This window comes from Vulpes vulpes, chromosome 10 (assembly GCF_048418805.1).
Source record: "Vulpes vulpes isolate BD-2025 chromosome 10, VulVul3, whole genome shotgun sequence".
In the NCBI taxonomy this organism is placed as follows: domain Eukaryota; kingdom Metazoa; phylum Chordata; class Mammalia; order Carnivora; family Canidae; genus Vulpes; species Vulpes vulpes.
In genome coordinates, this window is record NC_132789.1 from 16,010,495 (window position 1) to 16,028,511 (window position 18,017).

Below are 18,017 nucleotides of genomic sequence, written 5' to 3' on the forward strand. Positions count from 1 at the left end.
AAGGAGCGGCAGCTTCTCTGCTGGTGTTCATATCTACACCCCAAGTACAGAGATGGCAATGCCCATCACTTGTATTGCAATCAAAACAAAGGACGTGTGTGTGTACGCATGCATATGCATACACGTGCACATACATGCAAGCTTGCACATATATCCCTATGTGGGAAGGGAGTGAGTATTTAATAGTTCTTGTACTCTGTTCCAATTTGCACAGGGTGTCATTAGAGGCACACTGTGCTGGCCACCCCTTTAGCAGCATGCCCTTGAAATGCTTGCACTACAATCAGCATGCCTGGAAGTACCATGGAAATACAACAATGGTACTGGCATCGTTATCTACCCTGGCCAGTGTTCCTAATCTTTGGCATCAGGGAAGAAGGAAAGGATCCTCTAAGCAGGATGGCCCCTGGTGGAAATACTCAATTATTCCTCTTGACAGCCAAGGTCACTAAAAGAGAAGGAGCAAAGACCCTTTATTTCAGAAAACATGAATCCCATCCATCTATTCAAGGATCCTCATTGAGCAACAAATCATCCAGAGTCTTGGCAAGACGGAGATAGCACATTCAAACTAGGTAACTGAGGGCATGTGTTAATGGAGCACCCTGCATTGATGAAGAACCCCAGAGCCAGTTAACAGCAAGGGGTAGGCACCACTCCTTGACCTGAAAGAGCAAAGTGCAAGGAATGGGGATCTCAGGATGGATCTTCACTATGGCTGAAGGAACAAAAGGAACAAATACCCAGAAATTAACTGGAGCCATAGCCACAACAGGCCTCTGGTTTTCAAAGTGGGGTCTCCAGACCAGCAGCAGCATCTGGGACCTGGTTGCAAATTCTTGGGCCCCATCCTAGACTACAAAACCAGAAACTGTGGCAGTGGAATGAGGTAAACTGGAACAATGGGACAAAACTATGACTCTTTTTTTTTTTTTTTTAAACTATGACTCTTAAAACTCTAAATGCATTCACTTGAAATCTGCCTCAAAAGATAAGGACACAAAACAACTGTTCTGAAGGCACAAAAGATCTCCCCAGGGCAATAACACACTCCGCAACCAAATTGGGACTCAATAAGAGGTATTAATATCTCATTTCACCAATGAGAACATTGAAACTGAAAAGGCCAATGATTCCAGAGAGACCAACCAAGAAACAGTAATAAAACAAGAACCTAGATTCTAAAAAAAATTAAATAAATAAAAAAAAAGAACCTAGATTCTAGTAACAGCTTTCTTCCGACGGGCAGCCAGCTTCCAAACTGTGGCTTCCCAAGCGGCAACATGCGAACATGCTGGTAAGTTTTGAGACATGCCTCAAAACTGGATAATCTTATCCAAGAGATCAAAACAGCACATGTCTTGCTGTCAAAACTATCATAAGCTGCCACATTCCACTAAAATAAACAATGAAGTTATATTTGTTATCTCTCTCCAGATTCCCACTGACAACATGGGCTGGTGTTTATACAGGCCACAGGGTCACTGCCTAGAACCTGCTAACCTCCAAATTGTTCCTACACAGGAAGGAAATACTCCCCATGCAATTGCACAGCCTTCAGTGGAAAGTGAGACAGGAAAAATAAAAAACTAATCCAAAGTAGGACCTCCGAACCAGGGTCAGACTAGCAGTGCTCTCGGATAGAACAGTGTAACATAACAGGTAAGAGTATGAAAGGTGGATCTAAGGAGTCTGGCTTCATAAGCCAGATCTATCTTTTATTGCCTATAAATAGACTATAACTTGTCCCCTAAATCCACTCTTCCATTACCTAGATATTGGCCATGCAGGTAGATGGTACAGATGTGAGATCATGTGATGAAGTTCTGGTCAACAAAATAGGAGAGGAAAGGTGTCTCTCTTCCATGTCATACTACATAAAAGGAATTTGCTTGTTCTGCTCTCTACTCCTTCCTCCTGCCAGCCAGGGGAAACAAGAACATGAAAATGCTCAATTTTAACCATGTCAAGAGGACAGCATCCTAAGTGAGGAGGACTCGTAAAACAGAAGGAACCTGGATCCCTGAATATCACATACAACAGACCTGCTCCATCAGTCTGGACTGGATTTTGGTATCTTTTTGTTACAATGGCTTAGCCTGGACCTTTAACTAGTACATCCTATGTGCAACTGGAGAAGAAGAATTTGGAATGAACACAGGGAAGTTAATGTGAGGCCACCATAAGGACAAAAGATTCATGGGTAAGTTACAGGCTCAGAGCAAGGGCAGCCCCAAAAGACCCATGGTATGAAAAACATCAGTACAAAGCCAGCAACCTTTAAGAAATCTCACAAAGCATTTAGATGCAACAATACTACTAGTAAGCTGCAAAACAATGTTTTCTTTGTAAAGATCAGCTCCTTCCTGGAAGGACACTGGTGAAGGCATCTGTTATACAGAACTGAACAGATTTCATCATGAACCAGATTAACAAAGCGCGGTTTCCATGGGCTGCCTGCCAGCATACAGAACTAGCCTTGTTATATAGAACCAGACATTAACAATACAATAGACCTCATTACAATTTTCTATATACCAGAAAATGGCAAGCTACATTCATTGGTATGTAATGACAAATAGGAAATTTTTAGCCACCAAATTTCCAAAGGATTCAAGTTCAACTTCCTTGTACCGCACTCCAAATTTTGAAAATCCTACTGGATCCAACTTTAATTATGTATGCTAGAGAATAAAACTCACACTCCTAATGTGTGATTTCCATAACACAATAAATAAATGTGTATGTAAATCAATTTGTATGAAATTAATCAATTTCTTCCAATAAATGCTTCTTAAGCATTTACTTGGGAGAACACTACTAGAAGCAAGGGAGACATAATCCCTCCCTTGGTAGAGGGAGTACCTGGTGGGGGAGCCCAACACCCACTCACAAAGAGGAGGTACAGGGTGCTATGAGTACACACCCAGAAGATCACCCTTCCCAGAAGTAGAGGGATGAGGAAGAGTTTCTGGAAGAAGTGATACCTGGTCCAAGCCTAGAAAGAGACATAAGAGTTAGCCAGGGAAAGAGGAAATGGCATGGAGAAAGGTCAGAAGCCAGTTCAAAGACCCAAAGGAAGTTCAGGACGAATGTAAAGTGAAAGGAGAGGGGTGCCTGGGTGGCTCAGTTGGTTAAGTGTCCGGCTCTTGGTTTCAGCTCAAATCACGATCTCAGGGTAGTAAGATCTAGCCAAGCATCAAGTACCCCACTGAACACAGAGCCTGCTTAAGATTCACTCTTCCTTGGGGCACCTGGGTGGCTTAGCCAGTTGGGCATCCAACTTTTGGTTTTGGCTCAGGTCCTGATCTCAGGGTTGTGGGATCAAAGCCCACAATGGGCTCTGAGCTCAGCAGGGAGTCTGCTTGAGATTCTCTCTCTCCTCTCCTTCCCCCTCTGCCCCTCCTCCTCTAAAATAAATAAATAAATCTTTTTTAAAAATGCTCTATTCCTTCCTCTTCCCTCCCCTGCCTCTTACTCTCTCTCTTAAAAAAAAGGTGGGAGGGGGGTGGTCTCTGGGTGGTTCAACACCTGCCTTTGACCCAGGGCATGATCCTGAAGACCCGGTATCAAGTCCTGTGTCAGGCTCCCAGCATGGAGCCTGCTTCTCCTTCTGCCTGTGTCTCTGCCTCTCTCTCTCTCTCTCTCTCTTTCTATGTCTGTCATGAATAAATAAATAAAATCTTTTTAAAAAATTAATTAAAGTGAAAGGAGAGAAAAGGTAAGCAATAAGCCTAGAGATATATGTGAAAAAGGTCTTATAAACCACATACAAGAGTATGGACTTCATCCAGAGGGCAGCAGGGAGTCTTAAAGGGTTTTAACAGCAGGATGACTTGGCTGAAGTGTGTAGAAGACCTGGGGGAAAGGCAAGACAGATGGCAGGGAGAACTCTTAGGAGGTTACTGCAATAATGCAGGTAAGAAGAAGATGGCGGCCAGAACTCACCCAGTAGAAGCAGGAATGGAGAAAAGAGATAGCTTTGAGAAACATATAGGATGACAATCCTACTTCTTTTATTCATTGATTTTTAAACGTATCTTCAATTACACTTCATTTGTATTACAAATGAACAATCAACTGCCAGGGAGCTTAGGATGATTTGTATGTTTTCCCAAACTTCAAAGGTTTAGAGATCTGTAAGTAGTCAATAGGTACAATGGAATTCTGGAACTTCACAATCCCAATATAGATCTACGGTCCTCTTATCTTACGGCAGAATTTATTTCCAGACTTAGAAATGTTGAGATTTTAGAAAGATAAAATGGTGTGTATACTTTATATTATGTAACACCCTAAGGTAGGCCTTGGGATATCACCCTTTAATCAAATGCATTCACATTTTGAGGCAAAATATCTGAAAAGTCACACTAAAAGGATGGAAGAGGAGATTCAGGTCAGGTTTTGCTGCCAAGTAAGTAACAAAAGAACCTGAGGTTATTCAGAGCTTCTGGTTATTTCAGATTTGAAGATAAGGGATGGTAGATCTATAATCATATCTTAGTTCCTATGCTAAGTTTGGATATTTATAAGGAAAGTGTACCCTTAGCAAGCATTTTACTCCAAATTACCAACATACTTGAGAAGAGAATGCAGACAAGGAAATAATTACAAGATCCCATCAGCAATACCCAACTGAGCTACAAAGATGGGTGTAAAAATGTTGTTGCAGCCAGATATCAATGTGCTGAGACAACTAGAACTCTGTACCAGGAACTAAAACTGCTTCTGGGATACTTTTTTTTTTTTACTTTAGGAATCTAAATCCCCCAGAACCTAAACAGAACGAAATTTAGCCTTGTATAAGTCATGCTACATGTATATCAGAAATAAATGGCACTATTCAAAAGAATGAGGCAGCTTTGTATGGTATGGGCTGACATGGAAAGATGTCTGGGGGGATCCCTGGGTGGCGCAGCAGTTTGGCGCCTGCCTTTGGCCCAGGGCGCAATCCTGGAGACCCAGGATCGAGTCCCACATCGGGCTCCCGGTGCATGGAGCCTGCTTCTCCCTCTGCCTGTGTCTCTGCCTCTCTCTCTCTCTCTCTCTCTCTCTCTCTCTGTGTGACTATCATAAATAAATAAAAATTTAAAAAAAAAAAAAAGGAAAGATGTCTGGGGTAAATTGCCAAAAGGAAAAAACAAGTTGAAGAGTAAAGAGTAATATATCAAAAAAAAGAGTAATATATCAATTTCATAAGACAAACTATATACATGTATTCTAAATACAAACATAGAAATTTTTTTTCCATGAGGGTCAGGAAGAACATGCATAACCATTTATTAGGGAGAAGGATTAGAAAGAAAGGTAGGGAACCTTCCCTTCTATTTCATACTGTTCTGCAGTGTTTGCCTTTTCTTAAAATCACAATGCATTATCACAATTTTTAAAAATTAAAAAATGTTCTCTAGACTTAGTGGTGATCATCTCACAACACAAATACTAACTCATTATGTTGTACATCTGAAACTAACATAATGTATGTCAATTATGACTCAAAAAAAAATTTAAAGCAAGATTCTACTCTATTAAAGATCATATCAGACTACTCCCAAATAAACAACTTCTCATTATTGCCCTTTAAGCCATGGCTACAATACCCAACAGCAGATGGGACAGTTTCTAAATGGACTGGCTCTTACTCTTTAGGACAAGGAGAACAGGAAGACACCTGAAAGTAAGGAAAGTAACTCGATGGATCATATGGGCAAGAAGCACATCTAGTTCTACATCTGTGCTGAGTGTCAGCATTGGACTAATTGCAGAGTGAGAGAGAGAGGGAAAGACTCACCAGATAAAGGTTATTTTTGTCCTGAAAGGCATACTGTAGCTGGGGGATCCAAGGGCTCATGCTCTGAGATAATATGTTCCGTTCTTCCTCAAAAAAGGAAACCTAGGGGAAAAAGAAACTCTTTAGACAATTGTAATAGCATTGGGGTAGGGTGAGGAGAATGTTCTATCCTCTCCCTGTGAGCCTAAACTGCTGTCCCTAGTTGAAAGAAAGAAAGAAAGAAAGATAGATAGATAGAAAGAAAGAAAGAAAGAAAGAAAGAAAGAAAGAAAGAAAGAAAAAAGAAAGAAAGAAAGAAAGAAAGAAGAAAGAAAGAAAAGAAAAGAAAGAAGAAAGAAAAGACCATCCTTTAGCCCAGCACTCCACAAATTTCACTAATTTGCCTACTTTGCTCACCATTTTTCGCCAGATCTGTATGTTATCTATCCAATTATTTACTTAACTCCTCTCCTTAAAGTCAATTCACTTCTTTTAAATCTAAATATCTTTCTCTTTCTTTCCTTCTTCACCTCCTCTCCCTGAACCATTCAGGCCTAAAGCCATTAGGTGGAGCAGAACAAGGTAGGCATCCAGGACAGGTGGTAGGGAGAGAGGGCCACAGTAGCCCAGAACAAGATGCCAGGCCCACGCAGGGTGGGGAGAGCAGTGATCATGTGTGGGAGCAGTCCAATATCAGATATCAAGGGCCCACTAGGGTGAGGAAGGCACCTACATGCAGGGATGGCCTGGAACTGGGCATCGGAGCCCACCCATGGGAGCAGTGGCAACAAAGACAGTACACTGGATGCACACAAATGTATAAAATAAGCTAAAATATTGAGGGAAGAGAAGAGAGCTATAAGCACAGGAAGGGTGGACACTAGAATAAACTCAGTGAAGTTGGATTGGACTTGGCAGTATTGGTGTGGACACATGGTTTTTCAATATACAGAGATAGAGAAATAAATATAGATGTAAATGGGTGTGTGTGTGTGTGTGTGTGTGTGTGTGTGTGCAAGCATACTCGTGCACAGACAGGTGTATTTAATACCTGTATGTGTATTTCCTGGCTCTGTTCACTGAAAGGGGGGTCTGGAAGCAGTGATACCCCAACAGCACCAAGGGCACCTAGTACCTAGATCTTGGCATCTAAATACCATCTTACACTGAAAGTTATTTTTCAAAGAGGAGATTATGGGGATCCCTGGGGGGCGCAGCGGTTTGGCGCCTGCCTTTGGCCCAGGGCGTGATCCTGGAGATCCGGGATCGAATCCCACACAAATCCCACATTGGGCTCCCGGTGCATGGAGCCTGCTTCTCCCTCTGCCTGTGTCTGTCTCTCTCTCTCTCTCTCTCTCTCTCTCTCTGTGACTATCATAAATAAATAAAAATTTATTTAAAAAAAAAAAAAAAAGATTATAGGTGTGGGGCAGACAAGAGCCTGAACATCTTGTACCATAAAAAGGGACAACTCAAAGATAGGGAAGTGTCAAAAGACACAAAAACCAACCCGAAGACACTCTCATGGCCCAACATATGGGACAATTTGAGTAAAAATCCATAATGACAATAATGGCTTGTGACTCACTGACTTAAGCAGGAAAATCCAAGTCTACACAGCTATAAATTAATAAATTGGAAATTTTATGAGAAACAGGTGCTTCCACAGCTTGAAAACACTTCCCTACAGAATACTTATGAAATGGCAAAGCAGAAAGGGGCACCCCATGATGAGGCATGGCAGATACCTAAGTGAATGTCGATGTGAATGTGACAAATAGAAACAAAGTCACCCGTTGGGATGCAATGAGAAGAGCAGAGTGTCTTGTCTGTGATCTTCCTGCCAAAGATCTAGCGCTTGAACCTAAACACGAGCAACATTAGATATATCTATATTATACAAAATAACTGGCCTGTAATCTTCAGAATCACCAAGGTCATGAGAGTCCAGGGAAAACTGAGAAGCTGTTCCAGGGTGAAAAAGGCTAAAAAGACAAGACAACTAAAAATGCTATGTGTGATCCCGAGCTGGACTGTTTTGTTCTAAATGGCCATGAAACGACCAGTGCAACATGACTGGGTCTGAAGATTAGACAGCACTAATGCAGCACTGTTTCTTTCTAATTTTGATGGTTGTATTGTGGTCTACCGGACAGCATCCCTATTGTAGGAAATGCACACCGGACATCTTCAGAGGGATGGGGAATCAAGTTGGCAACAGATTTTCAAACAGCTCAGGAAGAAAACAATGGTTCATACTTTGTGATAGTTTTCCATGACAAGTTGGCTAGGCTATAGCACCCAGCTATTCAATCACACACTCATCTAGGTGTTTCTGTGAAAGTATTTTGTAGCTGTGCTCTATATGGTCAACATCTTCAATCCACTGACTTTAGTAAAGGAGATGATCTGGGTGGGCCACAGCCATTCAGCTGAAAGAACAAAAGTGAGGCTTCCCTGAGAAAGAAGAAATTCTGCCTCGAGATTCCATTATCAGGTCTTGCCCAAGAGTTTCCAGTTCATTGGCCTGCCCTCCAGATTTCAGACTTCCCAGTCTTACAATCAGGTAAGTCATACATGTACACATTATGTATGTATTTCAAGATGTAAAGGTACATATATTCAATGGGTATACATATATAATACATACATACAAAACATATGTTATAGAACCTTATATAATTGAATAGAATTACATTCTATGATATATATACTGTACTTGCAACTTTTCTATAGATTTGTGACTTTCAAAATAAAAATAATGTAGCTTTAAATATACCTTCTTCCATTTAGTTCTGACAATAACACCTGTACAACTCCCAGGCATTGATATGCTAGTTAATATTAAACCAGTAAACATTTCAAAATAGTTTTGTCCATGTACTACCTAAAATCATCTTGCATACCACCAGTGATGTATGTAACACATCTGGGGAATAACCACACAGCTCCCATAATCTCCTGCACCTGATCTATGATCGCTCTGCTTTCCTGGCTCATAAAATGTATTCCATGAAGGTTGGCTGAACTGAAAAACCTACGCCTTTACTTGCTCGCCCGGGATTCTTCATCTGACCCCTGAAGCTTCCATTAAAATAAACAGTCTCTGAGGACTCATCTGGTTCTCAGCAGAGCCCAGGCAGGTGTGCTGACCTCTCCTAGTGTTGCTTACAGGATGTTGCCTCTCCTGTCTCCTTCTCTGGCATTTCCTTCCATTCACTCCTGGTGCTAGTTTTTCTCTTTTCATGCCCTTAAATCTCAAAGCCTTGCCATGGCTCAATTAAAGACTCTACTTTCCTTCCTGTTCACTCTCTTAAGGAATGGTTGGGTAGCTTTCATTAGCTCCTTGTGTGTCTGATTTTTAAAAGCCCCAAGCCCACACAGCACACCTGTGTGGCTCTGTCGGTTAAGCCTCTGCCTTCAGCTCAGGTCATGATCCCAGAGTCCTGGGATCAAGTCCTACATCAAGCTCCCTGCTCAGCAGGGAGTCTGCTTCTCCCTCTGCCTATTGCCCTGATCATTCTCGCTCTCTCTTGCTCTCTCTCAAAAATAAATAAATTTTTAAAAATAAATAAATAATTTTTTTAAATGGAAAAATAGAAATCCCCAGCCCACACCTCACACAAGGTCATTGTAAGTCATTCACCTGAAGGAAAGCATACCTATGTGAGCATCTCTATTGCTTGCCTAAGGTATAGTACATTAGATTGTTTTCTTTTCACATGCACTATTTCTCATCTAAAACATAAACACTGCAAGGTCAGGACTACATTTAATGCCTCTTCTCAAGGACCTAGAAGCACACCACACAGAATAGCTGCTCAGTAAGTGCGTACTGATGATAGGTGGTTGCTTAGGTATTGGGAGGTTGAGTGAGCATCTCCCATTCCTCCCTTTCAAATGATTTGCAACAGCCTGTCATTTCTCCTTTCTGCGAAGTTGCTAGCATTTCACTGCTAAACACAGGCTACATCATTCTTGGGACTCTGACAAGCAGCTTCCTGCCCTCTACTGCTCCTTTGACTGAAGGCCACTCAAAGACACTAAGTCCTTAGACTCTGATACCAACCTCCTCATTCCAAAAGTATAAATGATCCCCAGCCACCTCACCAAGTAAACTGCCATTCCAAAAAACAGTTCTTGGAGGAATGGAGAGTTACCATTTCATAAGGACAGAGTTTCTATTTGGGATGATGAGAAAGTTCTAGAAATAGATAGTGGTTATGGTTGCACATCACATTGTAAATGCACTTAAGACCAGTGAATTGTACCCAGTGGCACCTGGGTGGCTCAATTGGTTAAGCATCTGCCTTCAGCCCAGGTCCTGATCCCAGAGTCCTAGGATCAAGCCCCACTTAGGCTCCCTGCTCAACGTGGAGTCTGCTTCTCCCTCTGCCTCTGAACCTCCCCCTAACTTGGGCACACACTCTCTCTCTCAAGTAAATAAATAGAATCATTTTTTAAAAAGGATTAAAACAGGGCAGCCCTGGTGGCGCAGCGGTTTAGCGCCGTCTGCAGCCCGCGGTGTGATCCTGGAGACCCAGGATCGAGTCCCACATCAGGCTCCCTGCATGGCGCCTGCTTCTCCCTCTGCCTGTGTCTCTGCCTCTCCCTGTGTGTCTCTATGAATGGATAAAATCTTTTAAATAAATAAATAAATAAATAGGATTAAAACAGTAAATGTTGGGCAGCCTGGGTGGCTCAGCGGTTTAGCGCCACCTTCAGCTCAGGGCGTGATCCTGGAGACCCGGGATCGAGTTCCGCATAGAGCTCCCTACATGGAGCCTGCTTCTCCCTCGGCCTGTCTGCCTGCCTCTCTCCCTCTCTCCCTCTCTCCCTCTCTCTCTCTCTCTCTCTCTGTGTGTCTCTCATGAATAAATAAAATATTTTTTAAAAAACAGTAAATGTTATGTATATTTTGCCACAATAAAAAAAAGGTTCTTCATATTTCCCATATTACCCCCTCCCCAGCCAAATGCCTTATTTCTCCTCATTTCCTAGTCCATCTGTTCTAAACTACTCAGAAGAAAAAAAACCACACACATCTGTATAGCATTCTAGTACTCAAACCTCCAGAACATCACACACACACACTTCCACCTGCCACGCTCCTGTCACGCCTCTCTGCCCAGAATCTACATTCCCTCTCAGCAGTGTGAACCTCCCCTGGCTGTCCCTGGCTCACCCACATTTCTCCTCACTCCATAGTTGGTGAATTTGCTAACTGCTCTCCCTTCTGTGATGCTTTAGCTGCTAAGCGCCTGCTTTATACATTTGCATTTTTCCTCCACTTTCCAAAGTTGTTTTTAAACCCTGTAACTAACAGCCATAGAGCTTCAATTCCTTCTGTGGGCTTCCCACAGAGCCGGGTACATTATCGGACACATGATGTGCGCTCGGACATCTGTAACTAATAAATTGCTCTGAACACCAAGGCTGATGACCGTCTCTCTAGAAACTCAGCAAATGAATCAATATGTCTGGAGCAGCAGCCTTGTTTAAAAGAAAGAAAAATACCACAACCAAAAAGAGAAGTTCCTACCTCTCTTAAACAAGCAATACCCTAGCCATACACCAATGTTATTTAATTTCTTCAAAAGCCTGTTTTAAAATCAAATGCATATGCCCACAATGCAAATAAAGAAAATGTGCTCAAAAGCAAATACTGCCTAACTCCACGATATGCATATCTTGAAATCCCCAGCTAACGATCATCAAAGGTCATCTTAAATTCATTAGTTAAAAGGCCACGTTGATTCTGAATAAAATACAACTATGGAAACATGATCAATAAATCAAGGGGAGCTTGTGAGCCTTCAAAATGAGTCAATATCAGTTCAAGAAGAAAAGCTGAGAACCTGAGAGATCTTTCTGCAACCATAATTAACCAGAGCCACCAAGGAAAACTTGTGTGATCCCAGATGTCAATTCAGCAGATTACTGCCTCTGCAGCGAACATTCTGGCACAGAAAGGGGAAAGGGCATGTGTTAAAATGCTCCTACCTGCTCTTGGGCCAACAAGGTCTTCTTCTTCATGACTTTCATGGCATAGATATCTCCGGTGGCTCGCTCTCTTACCACCTGCACTTCAGCAAAGTGACCACAACCCACAAGACTTCGGACTTCAAAGTCCTTTGCTGAAGGCTGGAGCTCCTGTAATTCAGCTATGGTGTCGGAATCTGCAAGAGATGGAAGAGTTGCTCCCAGGTAAGTAAAGCATTTCAAATACATGCATCTTTATGAAAGCAAAAAAAAAAAAAAGAAGAAGAAGAAAAAGTGTTCCTATGTGTTCCCTCACTGTCAAAAGACATTTAGTCACTTTCTCATCCGTCATGAATAATTATAAAATCAGCACAAAAGTGTTTTTATATGTTAAAATTAAGGGCTCCAGAAATTCCAAAGCAGTTTCCATGGTAGCTATAATTTGAATCCTGTAGACTCAGAAAATAGGAGGAGAACACAAATCATGCTTTTCCTCCTCCTCTCCGAAGGCTGCAGGGCAGTGTTTGGTCAAACATGTTTATCAGCATTTAGATTGGTTTATAATGTGATGTAAGCAACATGATTCCCATCTCAATCAACTTTGGAGCTGACTGCAAGATCATTCCATGCTAAGTGTGTTCTGCACAGTTTTATCCCACTAACCCATCTCCCTTGGACTGTGTAATACCTCCTCTTTCTCTTAATACATAGAGGTTCCACAAAACAAACAAACAAAAATGGAGCCCTGACATTTGCAATGTGGAGTTGACAGGGCACATGTCTAGAAGGGTTTACAACTAACTTTTTCTTAGCATATAGTCTTCTTTTTCAAGTGCAGTTTCTCAGTATCTTACTCCACTCAGGCTGTTACATCAAAACACCATAGATGAGGTGGCTTCAACAACAGTTATTTATTTCTTACAGTTCTGGAGGCTGGGGAGCCCAAGATTAAGGTACTGGTAGATTAAGTTCCTGGTGGGAACCCACTTCCTGGCTTACAAACAGCTACCTTCTCACTATATACTCACAAGATGGAGAGAGAGGGGACCCTGGTCTCACTTCTTCAAAGGCCAACAGTTCACTCTGGGAGGCCCCACCTTCATGACTTCATCTAAATATAATTACTTCCCCAAAGGCTCTCCCTTCAAATAACCACCATATTGGAAATTAGAGCTTCAACATTTGAATATGTACGGGGACACGAACATTCAGTCCATAATAGGCGGAGATCCCAAATGTATGATGTGTGGATTTGGAATCTACCGTATATTTATTGACACTATTCTGGGACATCACTGGATATGCAATGACTCTAAGGATCTGAAAGAATAGAGCACAACAGCTGTATCTGACTAAAAAATTCAATCCTTCACATTATAGAGAAACAGGGGTTACATGCCAAAGGAAGACAAGAGGAACGCATAATCAAAATTAACTTGGAGGGCAGCCCCAGTGGCGCAGCGGTTTAGCGCCACCTGCAGCCCGGGGTGTGATCCTGGAGACCCAAGATCGAATCCCGCATCAGGCTCCCTGCATGGAGCCTGCTTCTCCCTCTGCCTGTGTCTCCGCCTCTCTCTCTCTCTGTGTGTGTGTGTGTGTGTGTGTGTGTGTGTGTGTCTATGAATAAATAAATAAAATCTTTAAAAAATAATTAAAAAACAAAATTAACTTGGAGAATCCCTCAGAAAGGTCCCACGATGAAGACCAAGAGACTCTTGAATTCCCACGTGGACACTAAAGCCCTCGGAGCCCTAGAGCGGGTTACCATTTCTACGGTTGCACACGAGATAAAGCTGGGAGCTACATTCTAGAGTTACAGGGGCACCTGGGTGGCTCAGTGGTTGAGCATCTGCCTTTGGCTCAGGTCATGATCCTGGGGTCCTGGGATCGAGTCCCACATAGGGCTCCCCACGGGGAGCCTGCTTCTCCCTCTGCCTCTCTCTCTCTCTCTCTCTCTCTGTTCCTCATGAATAAATAAAATCTTTAAAAGAAATAAATTTTTTTAAAAAATAGAGCTACAGTCAGCTTGGCAAGTTAGTCACACATCAGAGGAAATGGGGAAAAGCTATTTCATACCTAGAGTTGTTGAGCAGCATATTGATAAATTAGTAAATGCAATTTTAATTGCTACCCACCCTCTTTCTTTGAGGCATGGGTGGAGCTGAATTCCCTTGGATCAAAGGCACACATGATGAACTCCACCGCACTAACTACCTTCCCACCCACAGACAATACCACTCTCTTCAGCCAGTCACCCTGAGAAACACCTCCCTTTGGTCCCTGGGGGAATGAGGCAAGAGTGATGGGTAGATCTGGATAAATTCACCATGACCATTGTAAAAGATACATCTAAAGTGCCTTCATGGAGAATTCCATGCAGAAGGAAAGTTGAAAGCTGCAAAATATTTTCCTTTTGCCCTGACATCCCTATGCCAAGTCCTGTCTTTCTTTCCTGCCCTTCTTCCAAGTTTCTTTCAGATCAAGTACTTGAGTTTTGAATTATAATACCCCAAATAGGGATCCCTGGGTGGCGCAGCAGTTTGGCGCCTGCCTTTGGCCCAGGGCGCGATGCTGGAGACCCGGGATCGAATCCCACGTCGGGCTCCCGGTGCATGGAGCCTGCTTCTCCCTCTGCCTGTGTCTCTGCCTCTCTCTCTCTCTCTCTCTGTGTGACTATCATAAATAAATTTAAAAAATTTAAAAAAAAAAATACCCCAAATACACTGGCTTGCAACTTTCTGGGTTGAATCTGATTTTACTATTGCTTGCAGACAAAGCCTCTCTCGATCCCCTGCTGGGCCTTGGGTCCCTAGGTTGTTTCTAGCATTTGTCCAACTTAACTATGATTCTGCGGCTGGTAACCACTAGGCATTTCAATCATACAAGTAAACAAACGGCTATAGGCAAAGACTCCCACAACTTCCCTCCATACCAGTAGCATCTGTGACTGCAAAACCAAAGCACATTTCAGCCCTGCACACTGTTAGTTACAGCACGTAAGGACTGAATATTGAGGTGGAATCAAAGACCCAAAGCACTATAATGAAAATGCAGTCAAAGCACAGCCTTGTCAGATAAACGTTTGGACCGAGGGGCAAAAGCCAACACAGCTGAGTATATCCCTTCCTCTTCTGAAATTCAGTCAATTCAACATCTCAATTTCTAGGAATTTGTCCTTCACAGAAACATGAACAGATGTGCTTGAAAAAGACACACACAGCAAGATACCCATCATGAGCACTGCTTGTAGGAGAAAAATAACCAGAAATGACCTAATGGTCCATGGGCACCTCGGTGGCTCAGTTAAATGTCTGCCTTCAGCTCCAGGATCCTAGGATCCTGGGGTCCTGGGATTGAGCCCCAGGTTGAGCCGACCTCCCTGCTCAGCAGGGAGTCTGCTTCTCCCTCTCTGCCTCTCCTCATCCCTGTTTGTGCTCTCCCCTATTCTCACCATTTCTCTCTCTCAAATAATTAAAATCTTAATTAAAAAAAAAAAAAAAAAAAAGATGACCTAAAGCTCCATCACCAGGAAAATGGCATCGACCTAAAGTTCATTCACATAAAAGAATATTAGGCACAGGGAGTAGCTCAATCTCCACTAGAATATACAATCTTTAAGAGCAGGGATTTTTGGGACGCCTGGGTGGCTCAGCAGTTGAGCATCTGCTTTCAGCTTAGAGCATGATTCTGGTCCAGGAATCAAGTCCCACATCAGGCTCCCAATGAGGAGCCTGCTTCTCTCTCTGCCTTTCTCTCTGTGTCTCTCATGAATCAATAAATAAAATCTTTTAAAAAAGAGCAGGGATTTTTGTCTGTTTTGATCATTACTGTAAACTCAGTACCCAAAACGGAACCTGGCACATAGCAAATGCTCCATAAATATTTGTTGAGTAAATATATTGCTATGTGAGCAAAGCTAGTAGCAAAATATTACATCTATCAAAAGAGTGATGTTAGAACATACATGGAAAAGGTTAATTGCTAGAGCTGGTTGACTGACACACAGGAGTTCATTACACTATTCTCTTTCCCTTGAGACATGCTTGAAAATTTCCATAATAAATATTTTATAAAGACAAAAAAAGTTGCAATATTATGCACTGAACTGGTAACAGCAGTTATCTCAAATAGAAGAGATTTTGAGGGATATTCTCTCATTTTGACCTTTTATATATAACTTTGTACTCTATTTACAATTAGGAAGAAAAATTTTTAAGTATATAATTCACCTATAAGCACTACAGTTGTGAACACACAGAAGCTTTTGCTTACAGTAAACATAGCTAAAAGAGCATAAGACTGTAGCTACTGTCAAATCACCAAAAATAGTCCAATTTCAACAATTATCAACACTTTGCATGTTTAATATCAGTTTATTTTTTAGACAAATTCTATAATACAATGTTTAAGATTTTGCCACTTTGTTCAGTTAGCAATGTAGTCATTCGACCAATATTTACTCAGTATCTACCAAGTGCCAAACATTGTTTTAGGCACTGGGAATAGAACAGTAATTAAGAAACAAAAATCTTGGAGCACCTAGGTGGCTCACTCAGTGAAATGTCTGCCTACAGCTCAGATCATGATCTCAGGGTCCTGGGATCAAGCCCCACATCAGGTTCCCAGCTCAGTAGGGCGTCTGCTTCTCCCTCTCTCTCTCTCTGCCCCTCCTACTGCTCATGCTCATACTGTGTGTCTCTCTCTCAAATCAATAAAGTCTTTATAAAAAAAATAAAGGAAGAAGGAATCTAAATCTTTAGAAAGAGGGAGAGGGAGAAAAGGAGAAAGAGAGAGAGAGAAAGAGAGAGAGAGAAAAAAAAAGAGAAAGAAAGAAAGATCTCTTGAAATGCAGGTTCCCTGCTCCCTGCCCTCCTCTAGCTGGGACCCCACTGCAGGGCTATACCCTCCATCTCATTCCTCCAACAGTCCCCAAAGAAAATCTCCATCTCGGAGTACTTCCAAATTCATTCTATGAGGCCAGCATCACCTTAATTCCGAAACCAGACAAAGACCCAGCAAAAAGGAGAATTACAGACCAATATCCCTGATGAACATGGATGCAAAAATTCTCAGCAAGATACTAGCCAATAGGATCCAACAACACATTAAGAAAATTATTCACCATGACCAAGTAGGATTTATCCCTGGGACACAAGGCTGGTTCAACACTCGTAAAACAATCAATGTGATTCATGATATCAGCAAGAGAAAAACCAAGAACCATATGATACTCTCATTAGATGCAGAGAAAGCATTTGACAAAATACTGCATCCATTCCTGATCAAAACCCTTCAGAGTGTTGGGATAGAGGGAACTTGCCTCGACATCTTAAAGGCCATTTACGAAAAGCCCACAGCAAATATCATTCTCAATGGGGAAGCACTGGGAGCCTTTCCCCTAAGATCAGGAACAAGACAGGGATGTCCACTCTCACCACTGCTGTTCAACATAGTTCTGGAAGTCCTCGCCTCAGCAATCAGACAACAAAAAGACATTAAAGGCATTCAAATTGGCAAAGAAGAAGTCAAACTCTCCCTCTTCGCCGATGACATGATACTCTACATAGAAAACCCAAAAGCCTCCACCCCAAGATTGCTAGAACTCATACAGCAATTTGGTAGTGTGGCAGGATACAAAATCAATGCCCAGAAATCAATGGCATTTCTATACACTAACAATGAGACTGAAGAAAGAGAAATTAAGGACTCAATCCCATTTACAATTGCACCCAAAAGCATAAGATACCTAGGAATAAACCTAACCAAAGAGGTAAAAGATCTATATCCTAAAAACTATAGAACACTTCTGAGGAAGACACAAAGAGATGGAAAAATATTCCATGCTCATGGATTGGCAGAATTAATATTGTAAAAATGTCAATGTTACCCAGGGCAATTTATACGTTTAATGCAATCCCTATCAAAATACCATGGACTTTCTTCAGAGAGTTGGAACAAATTATTTTAAGATTTGTGTGGAATCAGAAAAGACCTCGAATAGCCAGGGGAATTTTAAAAAAGAAAACCATAGCTGGGGGCATCACAATGCCAGATTTCAGGTTGTACTACAAAGCCGTGGTCATCAAGACAGTGTGGTACTGGCACAAAAACAGACACATAGATCAATGGAACAGAATAGAGAACCCAGAAGTGGATCCTGAAATGTATGGTCATCTAATATTCGATAAAGGAGGAAAGATTATCCATTGGAAGAAAGACAGTCTCTTCAATAAATGGTGCTGGGAAAATTGGACATCCACATGCA

The 18,017-nt window shown here is 41.9% G+C and overlaps 1 protein-coding gene across 10 annotated transcripts in view; it reads right to left on the bottom strand.

Moving 5' to 3' along the window:
- The window catches only part of CIT (citron rho-interacting serine/threonine kinase), a 168,418-nt gene that overhangs the window by 139,299 nt on the left and 11,102 nt on the right, over positions 1 to 18,017 (bottom strand). For all 10 annotated transcript variants that reach the window (XM_072722958.1, XM_072722959.1, XM_072722956.1 and 7 more), the window contains exons 4-5: positions 11,774 to 11,949; positions 5,792 to 5,893 (exon numbers count right to left, since the gene is read on the bottom strand). In XM_072722958.1, coding sequence (XP_072579059.1) covers positions 5,792 to 5,893; positions 11,774 to 11,949 — 278 coding nt within the window. The remainder of the gene's footprint in view (positions 1 to 5,791; positions 5,894 to 11,773; positions 11,950 to 18,017) is intronic.